Source organism: Acinonyx jubatus, chromosome D4, assembly GCF_027475565.1.
Source record: "Acinonyx jubatus isolate Ajub_Pintada_27869175 chromosome D4, VMU_Ajub_asm_v1.0, whole genome shotgun sequence".
Lineage (NCBI taxonomy): Eukaryota > Metazoa > Chordata > Mammalia > Carnivora > Felidae > Acinonyx > Acinonyx jubatus.
This window is the reverse complement of record NC_069391.1, coordinates 85,552,050-85,579,404: the sequence shown is the minus strand read 5'-3', so window position 1 is coordinate 85,579,404 and position 27,355 is coordinate 85,552,050. Positions and strand designations below refer to the sequence as shown.

Genomic DNA, 27,355 nt, shown 5'->3' with positions numbered 1-27,355 from the left:
CCATAGTGAATTCTTCTGCTTTTGTGGAACTTCTGCTCTCCAGGTGGGTCCTTTTGAGCTTCCCCATCTCTCTTTTATTTATTTATTTTTGCCCACAGGCTTAGTCCGTGTGCACCATTGTCTGAATTGTCATGAATTTTGGATTTAATTCCAGAGAGTCAAAGGCATGTTTTCAGCTGAACAAACCAAATGGAGTAAAAAGCTTCATCCTCCTCTTACTTTATTCTCATTACCCATCCCAGTGGGGAGGATGCGTAAAGAATGCATCCTCTAGATCCTGAAAGAATTTCTGATATTCATTCTTTTTCCATAAGATGCAGAGCTTAATCCTTTCTTTAGACATTTTCTTTTTTTTCTAAATAAACAGGGCCTAATTGGAAAAAGCTGAGAGAGCTAAGCAGAAAAGAATAGAAAACATTTACTGAGCTTGGAAGTGCATATTGAATACTGCAGGAAATTTGCATATGGATTACTTGGTGAAAAAATAGAAACATTCTCAGCCCATTAGTTACTGTGATGGACTCCCACTGACTAAAATCCAAGTACTTTTGCCTTGTTTTCTCCAACTGTTCTTTTCTGTAATCATTTCTCTTTAACCACAGGGCAGCTATTCTGTTCTTACACTTTGTACGAGGGAAAAGAAAAAATAGGAACATAGCTGTGCCTAGAATATGAGCAGGCTACCTCTGGTTTAATCCTGGAACATTGTCCTGCTATTTCTCAACTTTGCGGGAGGGTTGCCCCTTTGTCAGAGGGGGCTTCTAAGTCACATTTCCAGCTCTACGGTTGTGGTAAGTGGCAACCCTGAGATTCCTCCTTGGTGCCTCAGTTTCTCCAAATGCAAAATGGAGGATGATGTTTAGCAGCACTCGTGGAGATGGGGGGAGGAGAATCAATGAATATTTATCAAAATAAATTGAGTCCCTGGAATATCAGATCCCACAGAAATTCAAAGCATAATTAAGGTAGGGAGAACAGATTAGTGTTAAATGTATGTGTGAAACACATTTTACATTTCCTTCCAACAAAGACTGAATTTAATTTACTCCAAGTGAGGAGGAAAAAAAAGGGGAAAAAAATGGTATTGTGAATTAGGATTCTAAATTTGGATTTTGATATGTTGATGGGTGTACTACAGACATAAAGCCACATTTTGACTTCTCAGCAAGTGCCTGTGCGTGTGTGATGCTGGAGGTAGACGAGGCATATACATAATGAACAAATTTAATTACCATTGGCAGGACTCCTCCAGGAGAGCCACATCAAGTGCTAGCAGAAGAACTGTTATCAAAAACATATTTCAAACTATTTATCTTTAGTCCATAGAAGAATGAATGTGGTTCAGCTGTTTGCATCGCGGTGTGGAGCAAGACCATGTTTAGGAAGACACATTCAGACATTTCCTGCAGAAAATATCTACGTTATTATGTCACTGTTTGGGGCAACGACCCAAACTCTATCACTTCATGAGGAAGTCACTGAATATTAAGATAGGGAAGTTGGTGTAAAAGATCAAAGTGTCAATAACCATCAGCCCATTTCAGGCTTTCACAATGACTTAGCAACTTGAAAAATGATCCGTGTGACCTTGATCGCGGAAATGGAAAGAAATCCTGATAAAAAGGACCCTCTGCGTTTTAGAAACACCTAAGTGCTGTATATGTGCTAATTTCTCCAAAGAACTAAAAAAAAAAGGCAAATATTCTCGAAATCGTTTATCATAAAAAAGAATGCTCTCTAGAAAAACCCAAGTTGATTTTTTTTTTCTGGCCACATTCCCTTGACACGACTGAAACTTCCACCAGAATAGTAAAGACACGGTTACTTTTCTAGCAAGATGCAGAATTCACCAGAGAACCTATGTAGTGCAGATCCCAGGTCCCAGAGAAAACCAAGAAATGGTGATCCTTCTTCCCTTCCAAACAGACATCTGTGTGAGTATCTAAACCAGGAACTACATGAACAAGGATCACAATGTGGAGCTTTTTAAGGCAAAATAAGTAAGATTTCACAGGGAGGAAAGGCTGTGTTTGGGTTGTCCCTTCGGCCTCCTGGGACCTGACCTTCTAAAGCATGGCCTGAGGATAAGCAGCAGTTGTTTTTTGGTTTTTGTTTGTTTGTTTGCTTTTTTTAGGTGAGTAGACCCTCAGGTCCCAACCCAACCTACCCAGTCAGAGATTTGTGAGTGATTATCTCAGATTTGTGTGCGCGTTAAACTCTGAGAAGCATTGTCCTCGATAACACTTATTATATGCTTGTTTCCAGCCTTCCTCATTGTCACCGCAGGATAATTACTTGACAACTTCAGATCATTGATTTTTGATCACTCACTCAAGGATGATGCAGAATAGCTTTGCCATTTGGATGGTCTGACCTCATATTACACATCAGTCCCAGATTTTGTCATTTTCATTCGTTGAGCACCCGGCGGGCTCCGGGGACTACGCTAGGCTCTGGAAGCAAAGGGGTAGACAAGACAGATGCAGAACGCGGGAGGCAGACATTACACAGATGATCCCTGAAATGCTTATTGAATGACATACGAGTAAATCATTATGAAGGAAATACACAGCGTGCAAAGAAAGTTCAAGTTGGGTGAGCTTGTGGTCCGATCCAGATCAGAGAGTGCCATGGGATCCCCTGCAGGGGGTGCTGCCCTCTGGAGGCTCCTGGTTCCGGCAGGGGGGCGGTGCAGGGGGTGGGGGGGCTCAACCCAATGGACCCCAGACAGGCAGAAGGGCAGCAAGGCCGACCACCAACTCCCAGCAGTCAGATGGCCAGTAAAGTAGGACACCAATGCTGTTAAGCTAACTCTTTCCCCCTTGAATAAACATTTTTATTGGCCATATGATTTTGTTTTTTTGAGGTGCCAAAAAGCTTACATGGTTTGCTCAAATTAGAAAAATAATAAATACCACAAGTTCAGAGAGCATGCAAACAAGAGCTCTAAATAGGGCAGTAGTTAGGGATCTTGATGATTGTCATTCTCTAAATTCTCTCCGTCTGGGTGGACCCTCTCCCCCTGTTGTCTTCAAGTGCCCCCGAGGGCCCTCCTCTGTCTCAACTGTGGCTTCGGCTGACCTCAGGTTGTCCCGAGGGACGAGGGACGAGGGTGCGGGCCTCATGCTTCCTCCCCTCCTTCCCTCCTTCCTTCTCTCTTTCCTGTTGATGTTGCTTTTCCATCTCAGACATTTCAAGTTTGAATTGGATTTGCATATCTAACCTGCTAATTACACCAATTACTTGCAAGGCTTCTGCATTCTAAAAAGTCTGAAACTGACCCCTTTCATTAAAGTCAGTGTCCGTTTGCCCTGAATTTTGGAGCTATGGAGACAAATACATTTTTTCTTCTTCTTCCCCCTCCCCCTTCTCCTTGTCCCCCTCCTCCCCCCCTCCTTCTTCCCTTCTTCTTCTTCTTCTTCTTCTTCTTCTTCTTCTTCTTCTTCTCTTATAAATGTATTTTTTAAAGGCCAGCTGCCAATGACTATATTTTTCAGGTCCCAAACACTCATGTTTCTGGTCATGTTTTTCTGTAGTACAGCATACATTCTTTAACTAAATACTACTTTTGAAAGATCAAAAGAAGGACTCCCTGCTTTCATTTTGTTCTTGGCTGTAGCTCGTGGATGTCTATTTTTTTTTTTCTTCTTAATTTACGAGAAGCTTTCCTTCCCTCGGAAGAAAGAGAAGTGGCTCTGACGATCATAAAGAGATCATTAGCGTTTACTAATACAGCCTGTTCTTCAGTTGCTTTACCACCACGTCTTTTCAGTATTATTTACTGAGCAGCTGAAAGAATTGGGCTTTGAATTTTTAGATCACTATAAAGCAAGACCTATTGTCACTTATTGCTGGGTATAATTGCACCATATGTATTTAGTGAAGCTATTTATTCATCTCCCTGGTGAATAACTTTGTCAAAATGAGTTGAGATATTTCTGTGTGTGCAGTTGGAATCTAGAAAACATTTGCATTTCATACAGCACTTAGAAATTATAGAGGGCTTCACAAATATTTTTTTTTCCTCCAGACCTGAGGGTCTGTTGAGTTCTACTCATCTTTTAGTATTCCCCATTGTTTGTTAGAACAAGCCCTGTGCTTATGAGTGTACAGTTTTTCTGAGTAGATATTAAGCCCTAGAAACGTAGTTTTAAAAAAAGAGAAAGGGAGGGAGGGAGGGAAAGAAACATTAGAATGTAAATAACTTGCATTTCAGTATAGAATAACTCATTTGTCCATTAATCAACAAATCTGCATTGAAAGCTCAGCGTGCACACTCGTACATCATGAAGAGGCCCGGGCTGGCCCCTGTCCTGAAGGGGCTCACCTTCCGTGAGGATGTTCTAGAAGAAGGAGACTAAACCTAAGCTTGGGGACAGAGAATGCTTTCCTGAAAAAGGGATATTTCAGCTAAACTGTAAAAGATGAGGATTTAAGCAGGCAAAAAGGAAGAAAACATTTTCTAGGCAAAGGAAATAGCACGTGCAAATGCCCTGCGGTGAGAAAGGTCATGGCACCTTTGAGGAACTGCAAGACCAGTGTGGACGGAGCAGAGGGATGAGAGGGAAGGAGGGCGCGGCGAAGAGGATGAGGTAGGAGACTGTAGGCCGAAGACTGTACCACAGGAGAGCAACACCCTAAGATTTCCGGTTTCTAACAGAGAACTCTGGTAGCAGTGTGGAGACTAGATGGGGGTGGGGGGAGAGGGAAACGGGTGGACCTGTTAGGAACATGTTAAAGTAGACCACGTGGGAGAGGGTGGCTTAGATCAGGGAGGTCAAATGTTGATGGAGAGAATAGGCATGTTTGAGAGATACTTCTGAGGGCTTGGAGAGTAGACATGGGTCTGGGAAAGAGGAATGTGTCAAGGATTATGTCCAGACTCTGGGCCTACACTGCTGGGTGAATGGGGAGCAGGGACTGAAGACTCCGTTTTGGGAAAGGTCATTGTTGGAATTTACTTTCGGGTGTCTGTGAGCCATCAGTATGGTGATGCTGACTAGGCAGTAGGCCTGGAGCTCAGAGGAGAGGCCTAGGCCAGGTTTAACAGCTGATAGCCACGTGCCTTCTCATGTGACACGGGTTCTGATGTGACGCAGGATTCTCCTGTACCGCCGAGGAAAACAGTAAAATGGACTATTTCCTCCTTCTTGAGGAATTTTGCTCCAGATGGAATTAGAAGCACTACAACAAATACTTGTCACCGTCGATAAATTGGTGGTAAATACAGGGACCCCTTCGCTGGATGAAATGAGCAAGCATTTAGGTTGTAAGGTATTTCATTGTTTGCAACCTTGAGGTCCTTGTAGAATGCTCAGGTTGAGTGTTTCGTGTCACGTCTCACAAAAGAAGATCAGAACCAAGAACATAAGGCTTACGGTACTTTTCAGTCATCACTAATGGTTCGCTCTGTGCTCAGACTTTGGTGAGAATGATTGGTATAATTTAGGATGGTTGATCCTATTCGCTGTAGTAACTTTAAACTATTACTATTTTTCACTTCGTGAGGAAACAAAAGAAAAAAAAAATGTGTTTGGATTCCTTCCAAGACACGTTTCTTTCGTTCTCTCCTTGACCTTTTGAGAAGGAACATTCCCTTGGAGTTACATGGAGGGAAAACTTGGTTAAATAATTGAGCCAGAAGGCCATGTTCAGCTGTGCAACTTTATCAAGCCACTCAACCTTTCTGGCCTTAATTCCCTTCCTTCACTTGTAAAAGAGGGAGAAAATGTGGTCGCCTAAAAGACGATAACAATAATAATGGCTAACTATTTTTGGAGAACTTACTGTGTGCTAAATTCTTTCATGTCAGGATTACTGGCTCTATAAGACAATCAGAGAGATGAAATAAGGGAAGAAACGTGTCTTAGACGGAACATGTTTCACTCATCTTTTTGTAACTATTTGCAGTGTAAGAAACCATAAAAGTTTAAATTTAACAAAAAGGCTAACTATTCCGAACAATAGGCCAGTATTCTCATCAAGTGAATACACCTGAGATGATCCACATCCTACCCAGGCTTGACAGTTTTAGGTAGAATTTTATGTAGACCTGTCATTCTTGGGATCAGTGGAGTCAAGTTCCAAAAAGAGAGGGTAGAAATGGCGTTAAGTGAAGGGAATTAGGATTATGATTCTTAGCCAGAGTATTTTCTCAAGAATTACAGGGATCTTGAAACTCAGTGTATGCATACAGCGATTGGCTATCCTGTGGGTCACAAAACCTAAACGGTCATGATTGGAAAGGGCAAATAGATTGAGTGACAGCTGCTTGCCCATGGGTGAACCAAGGGATAATGAAGAAGGGGCAAGGCGTGAGAGCGATTTTCTCAACAACCGAGGGGAGGAAGGGCTCAGAGCGGCGATAGGTAATTTGCAGTCAGAGCAAGGAAAGAGAAGAAGAGCAAGCTGAAGGCACGAAGCCCTTGGTACCTGCTATGTGCCAGTCAGGTGTGTGCAGGGACGGCCACGTGGACAAGCTCAGCTGTGAAAGGAAGAAAACTGGAAGGGATGCGTTTTGGAAGCAGGCGAGTGAGTGGCTTTGGTGAAACAGTGCGGGTTGTCACAAAAGGTTGTCAGTCCTAGGACCCTGGAGCTGCCATGCGAGTCACGCTGAGCTCACACCTTTGTAATGGCTGCTGGGGCTAAGGTTTGAGTTCCATTATTTCCATATCTGCTGCTTTTTTTAAGCAGCCAGACACAGATGACTTTTAGCAAGTACAGAATTTATATTTAAGCAGTGCATAATGAAAATCGACGGCTTTTTGTTGAGAAAAGCACAGTGTCAGGAAAATATCCCTATCACTCTCTTTCCCCCTGTCATGGTGGTGGAAATTTTACATTTGAAAGTGAAAAGGCTTAAGATATAATTTTTTAATCCCATCTTTCCTGCCCACTTGTATCTCTTCCAAAGCTTGTCAGGGCCAGATCTAGAATAGTAAGAGCCATTAAAAATTTGGCATCTTGCACTCTGTTTTTTGGAATAGACTCCGTGTGGGCCAATTTATGGTAAATTATTCTCTTCGTGTGTGAATTTCCTTTTCTCTCTTGGCAAATTCATGCTTGCCTCTACACCCCTGCACACAGATCTTAAACACACACATTTATTACAGAATCTGTGTGGGCTATGTGTGTAAGTGTTAAAGTGTGTGCCCATGGCTGTACCCACAAGTGCATATGCACATATTTGCACCTATGTGCTTATATGATAGCAAATTGACTTAAACAGTTTGTCTTGGAGGTTTGTGTTGCTGTATGTATGTTAGCATACATTCTGTTGCAACCCGCAAACAGTTTCTCAGTCAAAAGATGACAGAATTCAGCAATCGTTTTGGGAAACACCATAGTAAATAAATATATTGCTTAGCTCTGTTAAACGAAGCATGCCAATTCTTAATAGAACTGAAGGCAAGCGGTGGCGTTTCTCGTCTTTGCAGTCAAAGACGATTACAGGGGAGCCAGTCCACTGCCAAAGGGAAAGGCAGAGCCAAGGCCTTGCTACGGCCCCCGTACTCTGAACACAGAGAGCTCTGGAGCTCGGTGTCCTTGTCACTTGGGATCATATGGGGTGGCAGCGCCCGCCTCCCACCTGGAGAGCTGTCGGGTGGGGGGCAGGGGCAGGGCGTCATGCGAAATTACCTGACCTGCTCTTTGGGCATACTTGACTCGGGGCAACTCAGGGCACGGTCCCAAAGATCTTGTTTCTTTGCACGAGAAGCCCTGATGAGAGAGTCTCTTTCCTGGCATATTTGAGAGCATATTAGCTCAGCTTTTAAAGGGCAATTTAAAACAGTTTCTTTTCCTTTATGCATGAAGAAGGCACACATTTATGTGCCTCGAGTTATTGCTAATAACGTGTTCCCAGTGGGCCTGTGTATGTTTAGCTCAAGTTTGGAAAAGGGTGTGACAGGAAAACTGCTCACTCACTCACTTCGCCAGTGTTGCTGCATATTTCTCAGAACGTTAATAAAGAGGTCAGTGCATCGCGTCCACGAAAAAATAAAAAGATACAACCACATGTGGGTATTGGTATTAGTATTGTTTCCCCACATGGTTAGATAGCAAAATGATTCCGGCAGAACCCACAAATAGGTTTTTGTGGCGTTTGCGATGTTGATTATTTGCCGTCACCATGAAAGCCAACTGGCCCTACCTAATTAGAAGGCCGTAATGAGCTTTACTACACAGGGAAGTCTAGGAAATCAATATGGTTGTTTTTGGGGTTTTTGGGTGTTTTTTGTTTTTTTTTTTTTTTACAAAGAGTTCATTCTCTCCATTTCGTTCAGCATTTATTTAGCAAATAATCTGCAGTCACTTGAGTACATGCCAAGCACTGTACCCAGTGCTAAAACTCAGGCCCTTGTCCTCGTAAAGCTCACGGCCTGGCGGGGGGAGACACACACTCCTCCAATTAGGGTAGGGCCGCGTGTTAGCAGGGCAGCGGGCGAGGCCTGGTGGGCATGTGGGAAGCGACCTTCTGGGCCTTGCTGAAAGCATAAAGGAAGGTGTCACAGAGGAGGTGACTCCAGGCTAGAGGGTCAGTCGTATGTCACCACTTACGGGGACTAGCACATGCAGAGGCCGACACAGAAAGGAGCATGCTGCTTCATTAAGGAACCGCAGCTGGCCTGGCCGGCCGCCCGGGGTGGGGGACAGAGAGGGGGAGCGGGCCTCACCGCGCATGCGCTCAGCCTTTCTTCCCGTTTCTGTTTCTCCCCTTCCCCTTCCTTCTGCTTAATTTAGTTGCCTTTTACTTCGTCTATCCCTCTCTGTCCTGAAAGACCTGAAACTCGAGCAACCTTTTAGAAAAACTAGAGTTTTAGGGAATGTTTCTGACATTTCAAAAAGAAAGAGTGAAAAATAATGTCTCAAATCCAAGAGTGGATTCTCTCACCTGTCAGTTTCCTTAGTTTAGTACGTAGAAAATAATGTGGGGGGTGTCGGAGCGGGCTGGGTCAGATCCCAGATTTACTCTGCCATCCGTCTGTCTCCTGGAATGCCTTGTGAAGGCAGAGAAGGCAGCATAGGGCCTGATGATTCTGTTGTATCATCCGCAGAGCCCAGTTAGTACCGCATGTGCAAGAAACTCCGAATTTCCCGGTGCCTTTGAGGAGCAGGGGCTTGGTCACTTTGGTATACAGACTGGCACTGGAAGATTTGGAACGAGTGTCTTCGTTAATACAGAGTCGCACAACATCTGAATGTTGCTTTTTGATACTCTGCGGTGCTTGTGTGGGACCATGTGTGTGGAAGGAATCATATATGACATGTGGAGATCAGAAACACAGATACAAAGAAAATAAAGTCATTTGATCTCTTTCAGGTACATTTACGCAGGACCAATTACAGGCCCTAAATATATTTGCTCTACTGATGTGTAATCATACTGCATTTACGGAGATCTGACTGTCAGCCTGGGAAACATACATGCTCTAGTGGATATGTATTTGCAGATTGCATGAAATCAATGCTAATAATAACAGCGGGCTCAGGCAACTTACTTATTATTATATTTAAACCACGCCAGACAACCTTGTTCATTATTTGCCCACTCACAGAATAATTATTTGCTTGAGATTATAGCTTTCTGGCATTGTACGGACACAACATGAGTAACATATGATACCTTATATTTGTTGACTAACTGGAGAGGGCCACATGATCTGACTTCAATACCCGTGTTGCACTGTGGGGTATATTCGCTTTCTGATTGCAAATACAGTGGGATGAGGTCCCACTTGTCCCCAGCAAGTTTCAAGCGTTACACACCAGACACTTGATAATTTCCATAAAAATTTAATATGGTTCAAATGTTGGCACAGAAACAACATACTTCTCTCTACATGGTCATGTGGCTTCTCGAAAACATCGCTTTGATTTTTGTTTTCTAAGCTGGACCCTCATTCGCTTTGCCACCTCTTGCAGAGTAAGGACCCTTTTGAGGATCGACTACTACCCATAGCCCACGATGTTAGGAAGCAACGACTTGCCTTAAGCCAGCAAGAAATACATGCGTAGTGCCCATTTGGGTAAAACTTTGTTTTAGACATTTCTTAAAACCAAGAGGCGCAAGAAGCTGGGAAGTTGCATTTATGAGCTAGTTAATAGATTCGTTGTGTACATCAGAATAACAGGGAAAAAAACCCACAGTAACTGGGATCCCTTTATTCCGGGTTAGGAAAACATTACAGAAAGGGTTTTATATTAATTCTGCAAAACTTGTAATGTTTCCACAAGATCTGGATACATGAGTCCCGTAGGTCACTTCAGAACGCCAGATGAGTGGCGCACGGGAAGGGTGGCTCAGGACCCCCAGGTGTGAAGTGCCTTCTCCCGTCTTGCTGCTGGATCCAGACCCACCGGCAGGGAAACTTGGGAGGCTGTCTCAGGAGGTGCAAGTGCACGTCGATGTAGATATTTGGAATCTTTGGAAAATCAGTCCGGGGCGCCCCGCTCTCTCTGACGTCCAGAGAATTCTCGAAGGAAGCAGGGCTCACCCTACCAAGACTTCAGACCGTTTCCCAGGGAGGCCCCTGTGCCTCTGGGTGGAACCTTTGAAAAACTCTTAACGTCAGATATTATTACCTTTCGGCAGCCAAAAGGAAACACGGAAATCCCTTTTCTGTCGGTTAAGTTGTCCCATTACAGATAAGAAGGTGATTAGACGGAAAACATGAGGAAGATCACGAAGCGAGCACACGGGAGGCCTCTTCCGCGTCCTCGCCCCAGAATTGGCAGTCTGCAGGAAACACCGAGGGGAAGAAATTCCCCATTTCTCAGTGTAGTGAATGCGTGAACCAGATACCTTGAAAAAGCCTCAAAACATTTGAATTATTTCCCTCTTCTCCCTTTATGTCACACTAGCTGCAGACTGGTGTGCTGTCAATATTAAGAATTTGCGAGAGCATCCGGGGCTAATAAGAATGCGCGGGGCACAGAGACCACAGGGCCGCGGCGAGGTCAGGCGTGTGTCCAGGCACGGAGGGCGGAGGCAGGAGAAACAAAATCACACGGCCCCATGGTCCTCCGCCGTCTTTCCATTTTGTATCTTTCTCCCCCCTCCCTTTTTTTTCTGACTTTTCTTCTTCTGCTTCTTCCTTTTTTTTTTTTTTCCCAGACAACACTTTCTGTTATCTTTCCACCCTAAATTTTAAAATTAGATTTTACTCTTCCACACTTTGAAGGATGAGGCTGCTACAGTTTGGTTCATCAAAAGCTGTCCCTTTCTTTCTTCTTGCCCCAGTTCTTTTGTTTATTTTCTCTCGTCTTTAAAAAAAAAAAAAAAAATCCCGTTAAGCTCAGGGCAGTCTAACGATCCCTAGAACTGGGTTTCTCAAAGGGTAATCTTGGAACATTCAGCATTTAGAAGTATCACCCAGGAGATCTACCCGGAGCCTCACTCCACACCTTAGGAATCAGAATCTGCATTTTAACAAGATGCCTGGGTGGCTAGTGACTCCTGCTTGAGCTGGGGCATCGCTGTCCCAGAAGGAAACTGGTAAAGCTTGGCTGAATACTGGATGCAGATTTCTCGCCTCCTTCAGATTTCTCGCCTCCTCCGCTCCAGCTTCGGCCCTCTCTCTCATTTACACCTTTTACAGGTATGTCCATGATTCGAGTGGACTTGAACTCTTGGTCTTACCGTGGAAGTCACCTTGACTGTATCCATAGCATTAGAAATATTTGCTGACCTTTCCGCCAGTGCCTTTCATCATTGTTGTCTTTGAGCCGTAAGGGGAAGATGTAAACTAGCCGTAATTCATGGGTCCGTTTCTGGAGCTGCCCACACATCATAGCAGCAGCCGTCACTAATGGGATTAATTGGTTTTGACTGATGAAATTGTAAAAGCATATACCTCCAAGGGTCATAAACACGGCGCCTTAATTGAAATCAAATGTATATTTTAGAAAACCTTGCCAGCATCCTAGACTCCTCTCTTTTTGGATTTTGTTGACATTAGTGATGGTATAGAAATCTGATCAGGAAAGGTTTGCTGTTATTACGGCTTTGAATATGAACTGGGCTTCTTAGTACTTTAAGTAGCTGATTAGGGGAGGGAGTAATATTCGACTTGATTATTGGTTACACATATGGAATAAATCCTATTTTAATGGTGTCTAATGAGCCTTTCATTTTCAAAACCTTACACAAAAGCCTCTAATAGAAAGGGAAAGTAATATTTCAAAGGTCATCTTAATACCACTTAATGTCAACAATCTGTAATCAAGCCAATATATATGGATGGTGATTACAGTCCAGTTGTGATCCTTTAAATATGAAATAATCTCCTAAATTAGCAAAGTGGCGTAAGCTCAGGTTCCCTGGGTTTGAGGCAATTTATACTTTTTAATTAAAGTTTGTTACTTGAAAACGGCCTCAGAGTTAGAGATTTTTCTCAGAGTGAGGCTTCGTGCAATGCAGTATTTCCAAAACCCACGAGATTTAAAGATCTGTCACTGCCAGTTTCTTGCATTGTTCTTCCACGCTCTGTAAAGTCACCGAAATGTGCAAATGGGAAACGATGCTTTCTCTCAACGGGGGGATAATGCAAGGGCTGCTAGAAACCAGAAAGTTGCGCTGGTCAGGAGGCTACTGAGGGAACCCGTAGGCAATAACCTCTTTCAGAACCAGGTATCTGCCTGGCAGCAGATTCAAGAGTCAGGAATTTTAAAGAATCTCTAGTACGAGACCGGCATTCTGAAATTTTGCGCCATTTGCCGGGTGACTAGAGAGAACCGGCCTTCCCTCCACAACAGAGATGTTTCCAGGCCAGGGCCATTGCTGGTTCGCAGAGCTCTCGGCCCCAGTGAGAAGTGGGTGAATCCTGCAAGACGGTTGACTTCTGTCAGGAGATTTGAAGCAAATCGACGGTGGTTAAGATGTGAATGGCATTCATGGGTAGGATAGAACGTCAGAATCTCCTGGAGGGCTTATCGACACTCAGGTGGCTGCCCCCCACCCAGCCCGGGGTTCTATTCTGTATGTCTGGGTGGGGCTGGGAATTCCGGGATTTCTGGCAGACTCTCAAGGCCTTGGGGTGCTGCTGGTTCCTGCAGCGCCTCTCTGAGAATCCCTGCTCAAGGTTCATCAGTATGTAAGTGGCTGCTTCCTTCTTCCCAGGAGTGAAGTTTGAGTTTCATTCCTATTCCTCCTCCCAGTGCCTAACACATAGTACCCTGCTCAGAGGGCTTGCCCAGTGTTTGCTGGGGGCAAAGAAAGAAGGTTATTTACGTGTCATTAACTAGCATATATCAGACCCCTGCCCCACCCCCACTCCCTCCCTCCCACATTACCATCCTGTATTTGTCTTTCTTTTGCTTCCTGTGTTTCCTCCTTCTGCTAACCCCCTTGGATTCTCAGAGTTTGTTTTTCTCTTTTTCCATGCTGCCTTGAACCACAGGGAACCTCGGGCTTGGTGGTCTGGTTCTACCAGCCCTCCAGCCAGTCTGGAAAGGAGAGGACCTGAGAGTAGTCTGTTGGTCAAGTCTAGTGTAAGGCTTGCTTGGTGACAGTGACCCAAGCAGGCAGGTGACACTTTGGACCTTAGGTCTCAGGATGGACGTTGTACTTTAGGAAACCTGATAGGAAAGCACTTGGCTACCCAAGGAAACAGTCTTTTTGTGGTCCTTGCTTTCCTAGGTGTAGATGTTCATTCACAATGTGAAACTCATTAAAGATTTAGAAAACATGAAAAAAAACCAAAAAGGAATAACAACATAATAATAAGGAAAAAGGCATCCATTTGCCCAGACACCCAAAGCATCCAGTTTTGGAGTATTCTGTAACAGTCTTTTATAGTTGTATCTAAATGTTAGTTTATTTTTAATGCATTTGCATTTAACTGAATTTATAAATCTAGGGGTAAAATTGCCCTGAGGGAAAGGAAATTCTTGTGTTGAATTACAGGGTTATTCCCATAATGAGTGATAATGATTCATTACAAAATGGTTTGCTTTCAAGTCTCATCCAGACACCATTAGACAAACGAACAGCACCTCCTTCCTCTTCTGGAGAATTATTGGCGTGACAGGTTCAATCAGGTGTTCAATCATCAGGCCAACCGGCCGTGATGCGTTGGGTGCTAGGCCCCCCGAGGAGGCACTTGTCGATCTCTCGGAGCCTGACTCTACTGGTTTGGGGTTCATGGTTTCGGGTGAACTTTTTCAGCAGGAACGGGTGGGTGGTGTATATTATGAGCCCCTGAGTCCAAGAAGTTGCCCTTCTCTTGCCTTTATTCATACAACCCAGTAGGGTCAAACCCCTTCACTGTTAATCTTTTCCCCTAAAAATACTCTAATGCTAGTGCAGGTACCACAGACACTGTTACCTTCCAGCCTTTCTTGCTGCCAAGGAGACATCTGAGACCAGCTGGATTTTCAGGGTTTTGTAGATAATCTTGTGGTTGTCATTTGCAGTCTAGGCGCTCATAGTTTCTTCCGTCTTTGCTCTTTAAACATGGTCAGGATGTTCTGAGATGCAGGTCACTCTTCACTCATTTCCTCCGAATGCCACAAGCCGCTTAGTCTTCGGTCATTGCCCCCGTTAATAGTAATAATAGCATATTGATTGATTTTAACTGGACATTTTACTGGACATTTAACAGGAGAGAGCGTGGAAACACCAGTCTGACATCCAGTTTATGTGCCATCAGGTGGATGGTTTGATTTAGTTCTAGGACGTGTTTGAGATCCCCCTAATCACTCTGCAGTAGATCGGGGAGGGGGGAGTGTCTTGTCTGTCTGGTGCTTGGAGAAACCTCATTCACCTGTTCTAAAGGGGTTCTCCAACCCCCATGCTGGTGCCTCGACAACGTAGCCTTCTCTCTGACCAGTATCTGGGACGACTGGACCACAGGGTGGAGGCTGGGGCCTCCCCGGGTCTGGGTCTGCACCCAGGAGCTGGTCCTGGAACAGCATCTCTCCTACAAAAGAGCCTTGCTAGGAACTAGACTACAGGCTTGAGGGGTCCAAGACCACAAGCTCATCTCAGACCCCAGTAGGGCCCACCGGCTGACTCCCACGTCAGATCGGCTGAGCTCCAGCACATTGCTCCGAGTTGTCATTTGGAGAGAACCTTAAAAACAGAGGTTTGGTCGGGAGAGGCCTCTTAGCCATGAATTGGGGGGTCAACATTGAGCCCCTTTACTCTCAGATTTGAGACCCACTCGAAAACCTGCAGAGATAAGCCACTTAACTCCTCTGTCTGTCCCAAGCAGCGTATCATCATATGCCTTTCACTCCGTTCAAAAAGCAGTGGCTTCATCAGCAAATCCTCTTCTGTTCAGGCTAAATTTATTTTTATGTGAAATCGAAATCAGGAAAACACCAAAATTATTTTAAGCAAAATATCAAAATTGAAATAAACCAACATATGTCTGTGAAACATGTATAACTCTCAATCAAGCGTAAGTGCAACTTTCATAAATTTCTTAAAATACTCCAGCACGCAAAATCTGGACGACTTCAATAGATGGAGTTATGACATGTGTGATTATCCTTTCTCCTTAGTTCATCCTTCACTTAAAGATGAAACCTCAGATAGCCAGAGCCTGGCCAGCCCTGGGTCATCCCTTCCTAAACAATGTACCCCGCGCTCCATCATCTCTCACGATAAGTGAGAGAACCGAGGAATTTTAGAAAATGTCTTCTGGTAAGGTTAATGAATACCTGCTGGTTTTGAATGGAAACCCTCTTAAAGTTACCTTCTTTACTCCTATTCTGTCCTTCCCCCCATCGTCCCATGTTCCTCTCCAAGAAATGAGGTTTCTGGATCGCTTGAAACCTACTAGGCTTTGTTCTGTTACCTTTTCCATATTTCTACGTTTCCTTTGCAGCGGGGACTCAAATGGGATTCAAATTGTCAAAGCAGCATCAGCATTCTAGGGCTTGGCAGTGAAGAGCGAATCCAAGGGGGTGTGCCCACCTCACACTTATGCTTCGTTTACAGGCTTTCTCTTACACGTTCTCTTTACTAGATGGCCACTTCAGGACTGGACTCACTGTGAGCCTCTTACACAGCAGCTGTTACTTTACCCACAGAAGACATGAAATAAATAGTACCATCAATAAATATTATTGACAAGCCAGTAAAGCATTTCTTGAAATCCTCAGCCCTTCACTTTCAATTCCTCTCTTCATGAACTAGGTCACAACATTTCTTAGAAAAACAAAAACAAGCAAAACGATCACTCTTTGGAAAACGTTCCCAGCACTGAAATGAATTGTGTTCCAGTTCTGCTTTTAAAAGCATGCTAAAAAGACTCCATCTCATTAGGCTTGGCGTCACAGTGGACGTTAACGGAGTCATTCTTTGGGGGAGTCGAAAAACTCCTTAAGATTGTTCGGGAAGCTACGATCATAACGATTCCACGGAAGCAGGCCGTTTTCATCTTGGACTCTGGGATCTGCTGCTCACCTTTATTCTCATACATCACTTTGATTTTTTGTTGTCGTTGTTAGTTTATTAGTTGTCAGAAGTTTCTTCCTTCCTGGTTCCTTCCATTTAGACCAATTTGGAAATGGAAAAGTGTGTTAATTTTTTCATAAATCTTTAAGACACGCATTACTGTATTTTTATTAACTGAGCCAGATGGTTCACAGCAAATTTTCTCTGACATAAGTAATCACAGAAATCAGGTTGGGACCCAGATCTGGTGTGGAAAGTGGCATGTATATTAGTGGAAAAATGCAGTTCACATAAATATGTGGATATTTATAGAATATTTGTTACTGTTTGGATTTCATTTTATTTTATTATTTTTGTGTTTTGGTTTTGGCTAAATACACACTAAGGACCTGTTTTTTTTTTTCTTTCCTGTCCCCCCAGACCCAGTCAAGCTCCTTCTCAACAGCTGAAACTTGTTTTCTCTTTGCAGTTTGAAGGTTGCAAGAAGGCCTTTTCAAGGCTTGAGAATCTCAAGATTCACTTACGGAGCCACACAGGCGAGAAGCCCTATTTGTGCCAGCACCCGGGCTGTGAGAAGGCGTTCAGTAACTCCAGTGACCGTGCCAAGCACCAGAGGACACATCTGGACACTGTAAGGACAGCATGGGCTTTCCAGCTGCCAGCCCCGAGCCCTGAGCCCCGGTGTGAGGAAGGGCCCATGTGATAGTGGGACAGGAAGGTGTTTGCTTTATGGTCTGCAGGTTATAGGGACAATGCCAAGGGCAGCAGTGGAACCTTGGTAAAGGTCCAGAAGGGGCCCCGCCTGGCTCTTTCCTCATTTTTCTGTAGTCACAGGTTACCCTAAATATTACAACCGCCTGAGACAGAGTTGTGTGTATGAAATAAAGGCATTTCAGGGGCTGTCGCATAACAGGTTTTAGTACAGAGAATGACTGCTGGGGATTGGACGTCATCATAAGTATTCAAATATCGGGCTGCTGAAGTAGATCATATATACTGTTGCTGGAGAGGAAGCATTGTGGTTTTTGGGTTTTTGTTATTGTTGTTGTTTTGTTTTTTTACCCTGGTTCTTTTCTTTTTGCCATAAGAACTTTGAGGCTGGCATGGTGACTGAGGGACTCTGGCCTTTTGCTTTAGAGAAGCCACCTGGCATTTTCACCTTCAGGCGATCTGCAAAGAATCCGCACATCTTTCCCCAGGGTTAAGTTTCCCCGTGCCGCTGTTGTGTTAACAGCCACAGATCCACTGGCATAACTCCTGTGAGAACGACTGATTGCCATTATTACACCTTAACTCTCTCAGTGCCGTAACATTTTGCTCGTTCTCTGAGGCTCTTTTATTTTCTCATTTCTGTTGATGGTCCTCCTTGGCATTTCTCAAGTTTCGATGCCATTTTCCTTACACGGGGCCAGGTAGACTCCGTGCAGTTTCGCTTCACTCAACAAAGCCATCAGGACGGATGTCTCGTACACATCCCAGAGCTCTTATCCCACGTGCTTGCAAATAATATATTCATGGCAGTACTTTTTCAGTGTTAACATTCTGATGTCTATTATTAAACTACACCAGAATTTGAATTTTGAGAAGATACTGTTATTTCTACACACCTTCTCATACATATTTAAGATGCTTCTGATGTTACAGTTGACATATTTATTAAATTTTATATTAGTCTCTATCAGTCATATTGATAGAAGTCATTTTAGCTATATGTCACATAACCTTTCTAAACAGCATTATCTCCTAAGATACATAAATGTGAGGGTTTGCCTGGTAAGTAGCCGCAATATAATTAGAGCAATATGGACACAGCATAGCCCCCTCCTGCTCTAGCTGGATTGAATCCCGTGATCGTAGGACCACCAGAGTGGAATGTTAAGTGAATAAATGTGGTGAATAGCAGGATTTTTTAAAGGTAGAAGTAGGGGGAAAAAAGAATAAATTATGTTAAAATGCCCTATTTTGTAAGTCTAAAATGGCCTTGGTAGAATCTAATAAATTTTCCAATTTGTCATTAAACTTTATCATGGGAGAATGAGCGTTCACAAGACAAGATTGTCTTGAGAAATTGCCTCCACTCTAGCTAGTTATCTGTAGTTTGTAAGAACTATTGTAAGCCTGAGTGTTACGGCTCTACAATACCCTTCTTTACCTGGAGCTAATTTTAGCTAATCAGACTATGAGCATTTTCTAAAATCATTTTGGAATTCAAAAAAAAAAAAATCACGTTTTAAAACTTTTGAGGAAAGCTACCACAGATAATAATTTCATGATTCAGTTCAATGCAGTAGCTTTTAAAACCCAGCCATTTTTATTTTTTTTTAACTACCTCTCTATTAAATCTTTTAAAACCATCGTTCCTCCTTTTAAGATGCAAACCTACCTCCTGTTTAAATTTTTATTGCGTTAAACGAATTGTTAAGCTCTTTTTAAATCGTGCAGAAATTAAGCATTTGTTTTAAAAAGCAAACTGTAGCTGCTTGAAGAATGTATTATTTAAATTTAGGCCCCCATTTCCTTTCATTAACCACTCCTTATGCTAATGCTGTCAGAATTTTGGATAAAGTATCTTTTCTTCAACTCAGGGGATTCTTACAGGAAAATGATTTTTCCCAAGTTCAAAATTCTAACCCTGAAAAGTTTTATTAACTTATTTCCCTATTAGCATCTTACTGTCTAAACAGGGGAAGTGATTTTACAGTGCACATGGAAAATATAGTTTAATAAAGTATAGCATGCCATTTAAAGCTGGGGGAACCTGAGATCAAATTACCAGTACGCCACTTGGACCAGCCCCTGACATTGCTATTTTGGCACACTGATCCCAGGTGGCTAACAGCAGGGGAGAGAGTGAAGGCCAGCTGGGAGGGATGGTGAGATGTTTCAAGAACATCCCAAACTCAAATACAAAGTGACATTACCCATTCCTTTTCTTTTCAACGCAGATATTAGTGACCATCATAATAATAATAGGGTTGGTTTATATAATGTGTTAATGTTCCCAAAGTTGTTTTTTTTTGTTTCTTTGTTTTTTGTTGTTTTTTTTTTGAACATGCCACATCTCCTCTAGTGCCCAGAATGCAGGTTTATGTGGTCACAACATGACCGCTAATAGAGATATCAGCTGGTTGTTCCCCTAAAGCCAGGGCCGGGTGGGGAAGGCTATGGCAAGACCGCTGTGCGAACCCAGAAGAGATTCCCAGGTGAAAGAAAACTTTTGTTTGCCCGAGGGAAACTCGTTGACTAGTGACTTCAGCCCATGTTGGCTCGCCGTTGGCAAAACCTGAGATACGGAGAGCCTGGTGCCTCCAATGTTCATTGTTAGCATTCTTACATGTGACGCAGGACCCAGCATACCATGAAACCGTTCAGACCTGTTGGGTGATTCAGTCAGTCAGTCACTCAAGGAACAGAGACATCAAACTTCGAATTCAAATTGGGAGTGTCCAACTAAATTATATATTCATGACTTTACGCTGTGCTTGCAATCAAAAAGGGCAGAAACAAAAAAGTGAAGCATAAATACAGCTTCCAGCGGGGCAAGAATCCACGAAGATGTTGGTTCCCAAAATGACAAACATCCACATGAAAACAGGAGCAAACTGGAAATAATAATTTTTAAAAATCTGAATTTTTTTTTTCTTTTTGGTCATTGGAAGAGCAGGTTCCTAGAGCAAGAATCCTATTTTAGGGGCAGGGTTTCATTTCTCCTGCTTACGTTTCCAATCATGAGGGCACAACTCCAATTAACGTCACCCACTGAGAGGTACAAAGTGGCTCTACGCTGTGACTTACATAGTTTACCTTGCGACTTCTTCTTTTAGTTCTTTGAGTAAACAGTTTCGCTTTATTTCGTAACATAAAAGCCAATACTCTCAAACCCTTGCTATGAATTCTGTTGTCACAGTAGGCATAGGTGCTAAAATTTGAACTGATGTATGGCGTGCTCCCATTCATTCATTCCTCATAATTGTATACCCGTCACCAGGGGTGCAAAAATTAAAAAGATTCTGGACTCAGCCTTAGGCTCTGTACCTCACATCTCAGGAGCCTGGGGGCGTTGCAGGTGGCCAAAACTTGTGGTCTCATTACACTCAGCCAAGAGCTTACGCGTGTAACCCAGCTGAGCACCGGGCCTCCCCTATACCTGTCATACCTATAATAAGATTAATGTTTCTCTGGCTGAGTTTGCATGTGTCTGTTGTTTGAAACCTATGGTCTCTCGCTCACTTTCCACTAACACTCCCTTTTAATTCTCTCCTTCTCTCTGAATCAGGTTTCCTCTGAAACATTCCCAGTCCTTTCTGGACTTTTCTGCAGCTTCTTTATACCCGAACTCTTAGAGAATGTGTGTTTCCTAGTTTCTGACAATACCAGAGGTTGTTTTCAGGGGAACAGAACTGTAAGTATGACTAGAGATGCTTACTAATGATTCCCACATCCAGAAATGCCACAAGATGTTTTGCGGGGAGAGCACACCCCTAAACGCTGCCTCCTCGTTTCTTGAAAGTTGACTCTCCCCTTTGCCTTGATGCAAACTTACTGGGCTTTCTAATTAAAACCCACAAGTATTACCCAGCATTTCATGTCAGTCAGTTGGTAACAGTTCATGCTCTGAAGTCAGTAGTCTTGAGTAAATCTTCCCTGGTCACCTCTATGATTTAACTACAGCTGTTTTGTTTTTTTTTTTTTTTTCTTTCTCATTTAGAAACCTTATGCTTGTCAAATTCCAGGATGCTCCAAACGCTACACAGACCCAAGCTCCCTCAGAAAGCACGTGAAGGCACATTCTTCCAAAGATCAACAAGCGAGAAAAAAGGTAACTTCGAAAGAGAATGGATCTAGCCAGGAAAGGCACATTTAAGTTACTCTTGGCAGTACTGGGACCTTGTGCAGGGCCCTGGAATTCTTCGACTTCTCAAGGTAGTTTCATGCATTAGACTCTCTGAGGGGGACATCTTCCCCGAAGTAACAGCAGTGCTGTGGTCTGCATAGCTCGTATGACCAGATAGGAATTTCTGGGGGAGGGCCTGTATGATAAGAATCAGAGGAAATTAGTAAAAGTCACCTAAACCGGAGAGTAACAAAAGGCTTTTATGGAGATTAAGTCCAAATAGCTAAAGAAAATTGAATTGGGAAAAAGAGCACAACAGAAACCCTTTCTGGAGGTAAGTGCTTTTTCCTAAAATATCAATTGGTCAAAACCCTGTTAGTTCTGATGGAGAAGGTAGGTGTATCTCCAGGATGATTAAGTGCAGAATATCCCTCCCTTTAAGCTTAGAAAAAGACACGTTTCTTAATAGGTGCTGTGTATGGAAATCTGAGAGAGGAACTGAACCTAAAATGACTTTGATATCGGTGAGGAATTAATGTGGCTTTTAGCGCACATAGAAATCATAGAGTTTTGGATTTGGGAGAAATGTTAAAGATCAACCAGCCAACCTGTCTGACTCTGACTAACTGACTCTCTCTCTCTCTCTCCCCACCCCACCCTCTCTTTCTCTCTCCCTCTCTCTCGTGATCTCGTAAGATCTCCAGCAAGTGGTTGGCCCCATGGTGACAAGGAGTTTAGCAGCTTTCGAGGTCCCAATAACTGAGTTTCTAACTTTTTGGACCAATAAGCAACTTCTGACCATGGCAGAAAACCACACTGAGCTGACCTTAGCTTTATGAGTGTCTCATTTGTGTTGAGATGGTACCTGATTCATGTAAGGGCCCTTCGTAACAAATTTAAGGGAAGTCTTAAGATTCACAATACTTCAAGTCCCCATGATGTGATTGAACCCCATGACCCTGGTGTTCAGGTCACTCTGGCTTCTAGTTAACTAGAATCATGCATTCTTTCCTGGTTTATAGGGATTTAATGCTTTTATGTTGGGAAATGCTGTGTAGTCTTTTTTTACTTGAGGTTTTTCTTCTTGAGAGGTGTTAGCACAGTGCCAGTTGAAGGCTCATATATGGAAAGAATTTGACCTCTTCCCTGCGAATTAGAAAAATGCCCAGTTGGAAGGATTTGATAGATGCTCTTAATTGTATGTAAACCCACTCTTGTAAGTCAGTTGTTAAATCATTTTTTTTTTCTGTAAGTCTCTTCTATTGGAATACAGTAAACTGATAACAGATGACCATTAAACCCACACTGAAGATATTCCTGTACCGTAGAAGAGTAAGGAACTGCTAAGTGAATTAATAATCTAAAGCTCTAAGGAGGACACTTAATATTTGAACAACACCAACGTTGCATACTGTGTTGCGGGACCACGGTCTAACGGCTTTTGCCATTATCTCCGTGTGTATCTTGTGAACTTGAACTGATAAGTTGTCTTTGTTTAAAAAACAAAAAACAGGGGCGCTTGGGTGGCTCAGTCGGTTAAGCATCCCAACTTCAGCTCAGGTCGTGATCTCCATGAGCTCGCAGTTCATGAGTTCGAGCCCTGCATCGGGCTCTGTGCTGACAGCTCACGGCCTGGAGCCTGCTTTGGGTTCTGTGTCTCCCTCTTTCTCTAACCCTCCCCTGCTTGTGCGCGCACTCTCCCTCTCTCTCTCCCTCGCTTGCTCGCTCTCTCTCCATCAAAAATAAACAAACATATAAAAAATTCAAAAAAACAAAAACCTTCTTGAGAGTTTTTTCTCCTAAATCTGACCATCCACCTCCCACGTTGTCTGAAATGTGTGGGGTTTTACCATACTAGGAAATCTATCCTAAGACTGGAGAGCACCTTCACCTTCACAGAGAGTAACACCAGCCATGGACATGAGGGAATATAAGTGCCACGTCCTGACAAATAAGCATCACGTTGTGTAGTCAACTTAAGAAGGTCACCTAGGTTGACAGTAGGTATGGAAACATAATGAGATATTTTCAGGGATCATTAATTAATTGGTTTCTATTGTTCAGACGTGGTCTGTCTCAGCCTCTATATAAAGGAAGACTTAGTTTGGAGTGTGTGAAAGATTCTTGAAGCACTAATTTGAAAACGAAAACTGGACCTGAGGCTACAAAATAGAAATTGATGGGCAATTTGTGCAGACAGCCTTCAGCAGTGAGGCTGGGTAGCCAGGGTGTACTTTCGAGGAGCTGTGCAATAGCCTAATATCAAATACTGCATTATGCTCTTAATTTTGTCTTCTTTAAAGTGAGGTACTCTGTGCTCATTTAGCTTTTAATGTGCACCTTGTTTCCTGCAAATGGCTGAACTGATGTGGCTGCCTTTCATTGCCCAGACCTTAGTGACCTGTCTTTTTTAATCCGAAGATTCTTAAAATCTGTTCCGAATCAGTGACAAATCAATCTGTGGAAATTAAAACGATGAAAGTCGCCCCGTCCCATAAAAAGAGGAAATGCCACCCCCGGGAGAAGCATTGTGAATAAACCTGAAAGCAGCCAATCCACACTTTCAGACCTCGCGGGGTAAACTGGTCTGTGATATTTACATGGCGTACAACATTGTTACTAGACCTTGGAGAGATTCTAATTGCTAACTCACATCAGTGCTTGGTATTTGAAATATTTCCTGGCAGCAATAATAAACTAAAAAAAAAAAAAAAGTAAGAAACAATAAACCTTTTAAGGCAGAATTAAGATTATTTACGACTTTAATTAAAAATTGAAAACTGGCATCATTTCAAAAAAGCCTTTACAAAAATGTGAATTCATCAAAAATAACCATAAAAATTCCAAGGTGATAAAGGCACAGTGGAGTAATGATCCCAGCCCTGGGGAATTGTTTTGTTGAAAAGAATAAAACCCTTTTCTGTCACACCCTGCTAGTCATGGACTCGTTTAATATACCCTGCCTGCCTGCTTTCCTCTAATCCTCTTTTTAACCTCCCCCTAGACACTAAATGACATTATTTGGGTCTTAACGTTGCCGGCTTTATGAGGCCCTGCTCTGAAATTCGGGCCAGTGAGAAGGCTCCCCGAGCCCGAACACAGACTCTCATCATACGGCAGAGACCTCACGACCCTGGCCGTGGGCATATGACCCTTCCCCACACCTGTTGGATCCTACTGAAAACCAGGAACCTGAAATCTTAGCTAAATATTATTCAGGCTACGAAGAGAAAAAAGGAGAAGGGCGGGGGAAGCTCTTCGGCAAAGGAATTGGGATAATTTGGCTCATGGCATGCAGAAAATAACTTTTCTCATTGCCTAACGTGTGCACACCCACTCACTCCATCAGGGGAGAGCGGGCTTCTTCCGCGGAATGCGCCTTCCCGATCGCGAGTCCATTAAATAGAGGGCTCCGCGAATAAGCGAGTAGCGAGACATTCCACTCCCCAGCGATGGTCTCCAGCGAGAATAGAACTTAGCCTGCAGAGCAAAAGGCAGAATCTGTCCTTCAGTTCTGCCCGATAATGAGTGGCAGAAGAAGAGAAAACCAAGGCAGCTTGAAACTTTCTTCAAGGCTGTGAGCTTTATCAGAATTTTTCATTCGTACCCTGGTAGTGGCATAAGTGGCGGGGGGGGGGGGGGGGGGGCGGTCTCCCTTCGCCTCTGGCTTGTCCTCGAAGCGGACTTCTTAAAGAGAACGCAAAAGAATGGGGGGCCAGAAGTCAGAGATGGCACGAATGTGCCGTCCATTTCACAGCTCCCGGAAGACGCCAGACTCTGGCCGTTGATTGGTTAAACGTTTTGTTAACATTCACCTCCGGCCCACCCTGGTTGATGACTTTCAGTTTTGCAACTTGGGCGCAGTCTGTTATAAACCCAGCACAGCATCTGAAATGCGGACGAACCCCACGTGCGCTCGTGTTTCCTTCTTGAGAGGTCAGCTCTTACAATAGCTCTCTGGCTAAGACAGAGCAGCTTAGGGATACATCTCTCTTCCGGGAGATGGAATCTGTTCAGAGCCGTCCCCCACCCCCAACACACACACATAGAGACTCAAACCTATAAATGATTCCACTGAGTGCCACAAAGCTCACCTTGCTGTGTGCGGTTGTTGGAATCTTAAAAAGCTGTGTGAAAAAATCCATTTCCCCTACATGGAGGCCCATATTACAGTTGCTGGTGTTACCGGTATGGGTGTTGTTTTCCGTACATCTGCCTGGCACAGGGCGTGCACAGTGGGCCACACAGAGCCTTCCAGGTTGTGACTCTCCTTTTTCTTTTTCGTTTTTTCTCCCTCCCTTCCTCCCTCCCTCCCTGTCTTCTCTCCCTCTCTTCTCTCCTTTCCCCTCTCCCTCCTTCCTTCCTTCCTTCCTTCCTTCCTTCCTTCCTTCCTTCCTTCCTTCCTTTCTTTCTTTTCCTTCCTTCCTTCCTTCCTTCCTTCCTTCCTTCCTTCCTTCCTTCCTTCTCAGGAATAAATGAAAAGTCCCTCTGACCCTCAATGGAATGTCAGTAGTAGGCGCCTGTCATGGACACGTGATTTCAAGATGTGCTAACCTGTTTTCCTTTCACGTGATAAATCACATTGGAAATCATATTGGAAGAGTCATGATGCTTTGTTCACGTTAAAAGGGCACTAAAATGGTTATTTTTCTAAGTGAGTCATTTACCCACTTCCATACTTTAATGGCTGTTGGTGTTGCTTGTATCTGCCCTGAGAACGATGATGGCACCTGCTACCCTGCCCGACTGTCCTGATGCCTCTGTTGAGGGTAACCGATTTTGAGAAGGCCACTGGATTGGCTTTGATAAGGCAAACAATTGTGGCCCAAAGTAGCGGTGTTAATTAATTGAATGTAAATGATAGAAATAAGTCCTCTTAAATTTAAGCTCATACTCAAAGCAGCTGATCGGAAGTTGAAGCCAGTTGTGCAGAGGCTTCTGTCTTAGTGAGGCCCAGTGGTCCCAGCCACGCTTTTGAGAGCATTGGTCTACCACCAGGTTCTGGAGCCCTTGAGAAGGAGTTGAGAATCTGTGTCGGGTGTGGGAAGTGGAATGGCGGGGTCACTTGTCCATAAAGTAAGCAGTTGGTGAGAAAAAGCTTCTCTTTCTTTCTGGAGAGATCAGGAAAAGCTGCCTTCAGCCTTGTAAATACAGAAAATTCCAGCGTCTCTGGGCCTAGAGGCCCAGGGTCTTTCTGTAGCTCTTAAAGCAGTGTTGCCCTAAGTGGGTTCTTTGAAACACATTCCACAGGATGTTATCAGATACTACTTTTTAAAAAAATTTTTTTTAATGTTTCTATTTATTTTTGAGACAGAAGGAGACAGAGCATGAGCAAGGGAGGGGCAGAGAGAGAGGGAGACACAGATTCCGAAGCAGGCTCCAGGCCCCGAGCTGTCAGCACAGAGCCCGACGCGGGGCTTAAACTCAACGGAGTGTGAGATCATGACCTGAGCTGAAGTCGGACGCTCAACCGACTGAGCCACCCAGGCGCCCCTATCAGATACTACTTTTAAAAAGTTTGTTGTTGTCCTATATATTTGGGAAATGCAGAGCTAAATAATATTCAAGGCTTTCTTCTCACAAGAATTCTCAGAGCCTGGGTTATCTGATACTGTGGAGGAAACGGAACATTAAGCCCTGCTCAGAATCACTTGGCCAACAAAACCGTCTTTATCCTCTAGAGCATGTCCTCAGAACACTCTTCCAGTAAATTATTTGAGAAATAATCTCACGCGATTTCATTTCTTTCATCTAGCAAATATTTCTTAGGCACCTGCTGTGTGCCAGGCACTGGGTTAGACCCATACGTCCCAGCGTATACAAGACAGACTCATATCTTCTGTCTTCATAGAGCCACACTGTCTTGATGAAACCCAACAATGATAAGAAGGTCAACAGAAAATAAGTAATGCAAACGCAGGCAAGGAAACAGGGTGGGATTTGATACGGAGATGACAAAGAAGGACCTACTCAGGTGTAATGCTTGGGTGCACATTTCAGTAGTCATTTTAGAAACGAGAATAAAGGCACTAGCTGCAATGTTTTAAAAAGCACTGCTTAGGTCAAAATAACTCCACCTTCTTGGGCACCTTGACTGGCTCAGCAGGTAGAGCGTG

General features: G+C 43.6%; 1 protein-coding gene across 12 annotated transcripts in view; it reads left to right on the top strand.

Moving 5' to 3' along the window:
• GLIS3 (GLIS family zinc finger 3) overlaps positions 1–27,355 on the top strand; it is a 578,617-nt gene that overhangs the window by 459,860 nt on the left and 91,402 nt on the right. For all 12 annotated transcript variants that reach the window (XM_053205324.1, XM_053205318.1, XM_053205323.1 and 9 more), the window contains 2 exons: positions 16,875–17,036; positions 21,114–21,224. In XM_053205324.1, coding sequence (XP_053061299.1) covers positions 16,875–17,036; positions 21,114–21,224 — 273 coding nt within the window. The remainder of the gene's footprint in view (positions 1–16,874; positions 17,037–21,113; positions 21,225–27,355) is intronic.